The 5,279-nt window shown below is 36.1% G+C and overlaps 1 protein-coding gene across 2 annotated transcripts in view; it reads right to left on the reverse strand.

Moving 5' to 3' along the window:
- Window positions 1-495: 495 nt before the first annotated feature.
- Window positions 496-5,279, reverse strand: part of LOC123515172 (migration and invasion enhancer 1-like) — a 14,180-nt gene continuing 9,396 nt past the window's right edge. For both annotated transcript variants that reach the window (XM_045273678.1, XM_045273680.1), the window contains one exon: window positions 496-1,023. In XM_045273678.1, the coding sequence (XP_045129613.1) occupies window positions 860-1,023 (164 nt within the window). In that variant the 3' untranslated portion in view covers window positions 496-859. The remainder of the gene's footprint in view (window positions 1,024-5,279) is intronic.

Raw genomic sequence — 5,279 nt, forward strand, 5'->3', positions numbered from 1 at the left:
GCCAAACACGAACAACTTAGAGTCTTAAATCATATGCAACAGTAAAAACATCATAAAAAAAAAAAAAAAAAAAAAAAAAAAGGGGGGCAGTGGGGGGACCAAAAAGATGTACTTCCTACACAATAATAATTCAATTTCACTGAAAAGTAAAACCTGATTGATAGATAGATACATAATGGAAAAAAGAACCTCAGCTACTGGGTTTTCAAATTCTAGTATCAGCTGTATTTCTTATCTAAAAAGTAAGAGAATATACATAAAACCCAATACCCTTTCACAATATATGATTGCCATGGAAAAGTCAGGTAAGTGTGAGAATAACGGTACAGGAAAACTTCACAATAAATTAAATAATGAGGGAACTAGCTTGTAAGAATATAAGTAGATACAGTACTAGTGCTATTTTCATAACATCAACACAGTAAAGAAGTTTCCTCTAGCAGTTGCAGACATTCTTTACTTCTGAAATACCAAATAAATTGAAAGATAAAAAGATTTGGATAATGATATTTTTATTCTGCTAAAGGTGACATTAAATGGTATAAAACTTTGTTATAAAATGTTGTAGAATAACATCCTTTTACATTCTTCCCTGTTACTTACACACTTCAAATCAAAATATTTTATGGCATAATAGCGACAAAGTCATCAAATTTATTGTTGGAAATTTATTTCATAATGATTAGTCATGAATTTTGTTAATAAGACGTATGCAAGAGGAAAATTATGCTGAGCAATAATACTAATATTTTTCCAAGAAAAGTCCTAAGTTTCAACAATTCCCTTCATTAAGCATCATTGCCCAACACAACCCTTTCCAAATGGTACATTCCTGTAGTCAGCTCCTCATGTGATGGATTTAAGAGATGCTGCAATTAGATTTTTGCACCTTCTGAATGGTTTTAGGACTTCCACCACCTTCAATGGCAATCACAGCATCAACAATTTCATTGAAGTCAGGGAAACCTTTACGCTCAAGCTTGGAGAAGACAAGGGTGTCGTTCACGGTAACTTCAAAAGAACCTGAAATATGGTTGATGAATATTAATTGAAACCCTCAAAAACTTTGAATTTACAACTACTGCTAGCTCTGAAGAATATAGATTATAAGTTTTGGATTTGTGTGGCTCTAAACATACATATAGTACAGCAAAAACAAACAACATTTTAAGAACATTCACAATACTCAATAATTATATGTACACATGCATTCCATAAAAAAAAAAAAGCATATAGCATTACAAAACTAAGATATATACATACAAATATTATATACAGAGTACTCTATGCTATATACAACCTGTTTTTTTTCTACTTTATTACATATAATCCTCCTCCTCTAAATATTAGGTCTATTGTCATCATGCAAGGACATCAGGGTTGGCGATAAGAGTTCAATACCAAGGATAGTGCTCCCATGGGATACATCCCTGCAGACATTTTTTTTTTCATATTTATTTGTTTTTTATGTAAAAGAGGAGGACTGGCCAAGAGTAACAAAAAATAAATAAATTAATTAATTAAAAAAAAAAGAAAAAAAAAAAAGGCCCACTCTGATGCCAGTCTCCTTAGAGCTGATAAAATTTGCTAAAGGATACCTCCCTCTTGAATTAAGTCATGTCAAAGGAAGTTGGAAATACAGACACACGCAAGGAGTTCCAGAGTTTATCAGAGGAAGGTATGAAATACTGAGAGTACTGTTAACTCTTGCATTAAAGAGTTGGACAGAATAGGAGTGAGGAAAAAGAAAGCCTTGTGTAGCAAGACTGCAGGAGGGGAGGATTTCAGTTAGCAAGATCAGTACAACAGTTAGCATGAAAATAGTGATAAAAGACAGCAAGAGATGCAACATTCTGATGGTGAGAAAGAGGCTGAAGACAGTCAGGTAAGAGGAGGGGAACTGATGAGATGGAAAGCTTTGGATTCCACCCTATCTAATAAAGCTGTGTGAGTGGAACCCTCCAAACATGTGAAGCATACTCCATACAAGGGAAGATAAAGCCCTTGTACAGAATTAGCAGTTGGGGAGGCGAGAAAAACTGGCAGAGATGCCTCAGAATACCTAATTTCATACAAGCTGTTTTAGCAAGAGATGAGATATGAAATTTCTAGTTTAGATTATGAGTAAAGGATAGGCTAAGGATATTCAGTGCAGAAGAGGGAGACAGTTGAGTGTCATTGAAGAAGAGGGGATAGTTGTATGGAAGGTTGTGTTGAGCTGATAGATAGAGGAATTGAGTATTTGAGGCATTGAACACTAATAAGTTTTCTCTGCCCCAATCAGAAATTTTAGAAAGATCTGAAGTCAGGCATTCTGTGGCGTCCTTGCATAATCTTTTGATTTCCTGAAGTGTTGGTCATCTCTGAAAAGATGCGGAAAAGTGTAGGGTGGTATCATCACCATGAGAGTGATAAGGCAAGAAGTTTGATTAAGATCATTAATGAATAATTGAAAAAGTGGGTGACAGGAAAGAACCCTGAGGAACACTGATTTAGCAGAAGAATGGTGGCCGTCTACAACAGCAGCAATAGAATGGTGGGAGAGGAAACTTGAGATGAAGTTCCAGAGAGAAGGATAGAAGCCTTAGGAGGATGGTTTTGAGATGAAAGCTTTGTACCAGCCTCTATAAAAGCTATTTTGTTATGTCTAATGTGACAGCAAAAGTTTCACTGAAATCTCTACAAGAGGATGACCAAGACTCAGTAAGAAAAGCCAGAACATCACCAGTGCAATGGCCTAGACAGAAGCCATACTGGTGATCAGATAAGAGATAGTGAAGTGACAGATGTTTAAGAATCTTCCTACTAAGAATAGATTAAACTTTAGACAAGCAAGAGATGAAATAGTTTGAGGTATTACAATGGTCACCCTCTTTAGGAACAGGTTGAATGTAGGCAAACTTCCAGCAAGAACGAAAGGAGGAAGTCTATACATATAGTTGAAAGAGTTTATAGTTTAAAGAGTTTGGCCAGGCAAGGTGTAATCACAGAAGTGCCTAGAAAACATGATAAGAAGAGATAGAAGAATACTCTTAGTTGGAGACTTTAACTGTAAAAAAATAAACTGGAGAGACAAGTAATGGATAATACTGGGCAGTGAAGCGAGAAAGTGTTACAGTTGACTATGGTTAATACAATGGACCAGTGGGTGGAGGAGTCAACAAGATATGGGGGAGGGGGGGGGAAGAAGAACCATCGTTGCTTGACCTAGTTTTCACAAGGAAACCACAGCCCCCTCCAGTCATACAATACCTTAGTCCAATGGGGAAAAGTGATCATGTGACATTAAAGATGCAAATGCAGGAGGAAGATGAGATAAGTTACAGAGAGGATTATAAAGGAGAGAGATTAAATTATGCAAGAGTGGATTTTGAAAAATTAAGGAGTTATTTTGCTGATATTGAGTGGAGTAATATTATGTGCAGAAAGACTGTACAAGAGAAATATGATATATTCTTACAGAAATACAATGAAGGAGTAAAAAGTTTGTTCCTGTTTATAGAGTTCAGAAAAAATACATGCTTGGTACAATGCTAGATGCATACAAGCAAAAAAGGCAAAAGATAAAGCGTGGAAGAAACTCTTAAAGCAGGAAATGACTATAACAGTCGGCAGTACAAAGATACTAGAAATGAATATATTAGAGTAAGGAGAGAGGAAGAAAGAAAGTTTGAGAAAGATGTAGTGGATAAAAGCAAGGATGAACCCAAACTTTTCTACAAGTTTATAAATGGCAAAACAAAGAATAAGGAAACAATTGAAAAATAATTAAAGAAGGGAAGACATACCAAACAGAGAAGGAAATGTGTGAAATAATGAATGAGAGCTTCAAAACGGTATTCACTGCAGATGATTTCACAGAACCTAATAGGACATTGGATTGCCAAGGATTACAGGAGATTGCAGTGCACAAAGAGGATATTGGAAGATTACTGGATAAGTTGGAAGTCAGAAAAGCAATGGGGCCAGATGGTGTATCAGGCTGGGTGTTAAAAGAATGTAAAGAGCAATTACTGGATCCAATTTGGGAAATAATTAAAAGTTCAATAAATGAAGGAAAGTTCCACTAGAGTGGAAGAGAGCCAATGTAATACCGATATTTAAAGGAGGAAAGGCAACTGAACCACTAAACTACAGACCAGTGTCACTTACAAGTGTCGTAGGAAGTTATGTGAAATAATTATCAAAGAAAATGGGTTAAATTTCTAGAAGAGGAGCAAGTCATATCGAACAGACAATTTGGGTTCAGGACAGGGCGGTCATGTGTATCAAACTTATTAAGCTTCTACTCAGAGTTATTGCAGGACTTGAAAACAGAGATGGATGGGTAGACACAGTATACCTGGACATTAAAAGGCTTTTGATAAAGTCCTGCATGGAAGACTTCTTTGGAAATTAGAGAACATAGGAGGACTGCGTGGAACCTTGCTTGAATGGACAAGAGATTATTTGAAGGATAGGGAAATGAGAACTGTGATCACAGATACATACTCTTCTTGGGGTAAAGTAACTAGCAGAGTGCCACCAGGGTCAGTGTTAGCCCCCATTATGTTTCAAGTTTATGTAAACAACATTCACATTGGGATAAACAGTTTATATATAAATCTATTCGCTGATGATGCAAAGTTGCTAAGAGTCATCAAAACCAGAAAGGACTGTCTGCTGTTGCAGGAAGATTTAAACAAGATCAATAAATGGAGCAAAAAGTGGAAATTGGAGTTTTATGCCAACAAATGCTACATAATGGAACTAGGAAAGAGTAAGAGGAGATCAGTATGGAACTATTTGATGGGAGAGGAACAAATAATGAAGACTAAAGAGGAGTGATCATACAAGGAAATATGAGCCCTGATAAACACATAAGGAAGATATTTGGACTATCATATAAAATGTTGACTAATATAAGAGTGGCATTTCACTACATGGATAAAGATATGATGAAAAAAATCATCACAAGCATGATACGCCCAAGGCTGAATTATGCAGCAGTGGTATGGTCTCCGAGCTCTAAAAAGGATACAAGAAAATTGGAAAGGATACAGAAGATTGCTACAAAGATGGTGTTGGAATTAAAGGACCTCACATATGAAGAACAACTGAAGGAAATGGAACTGCCAACCTTACAAGATAGAAGAGAATGCGGGGACCTAATAACAATGTATAAGATAGTAAATGATATTGAAAAGATAGGCAAAGAAGACCTGGTGTTGTTGATGGAAGAAGATGGAAGGACAAGAGGACATGAAAAGATCAGGATGAGGCAGTGTGTGAAGGATATT

Source organism: Portunus trituberculatus, chromosome 38 (assembly GCF_017591435.1).
Source record: "Portunus trituberculatus isolate SZX2019 chromosome 38, ASM1759143v1, whole genome shotgun sequence".
Taxonomy (NCBI): Eukaryota; Metazoa; Arthropoda; class Malacostraca; order Decapoda; family Portunidae; genus Portunus; species Portunus trituberculatus.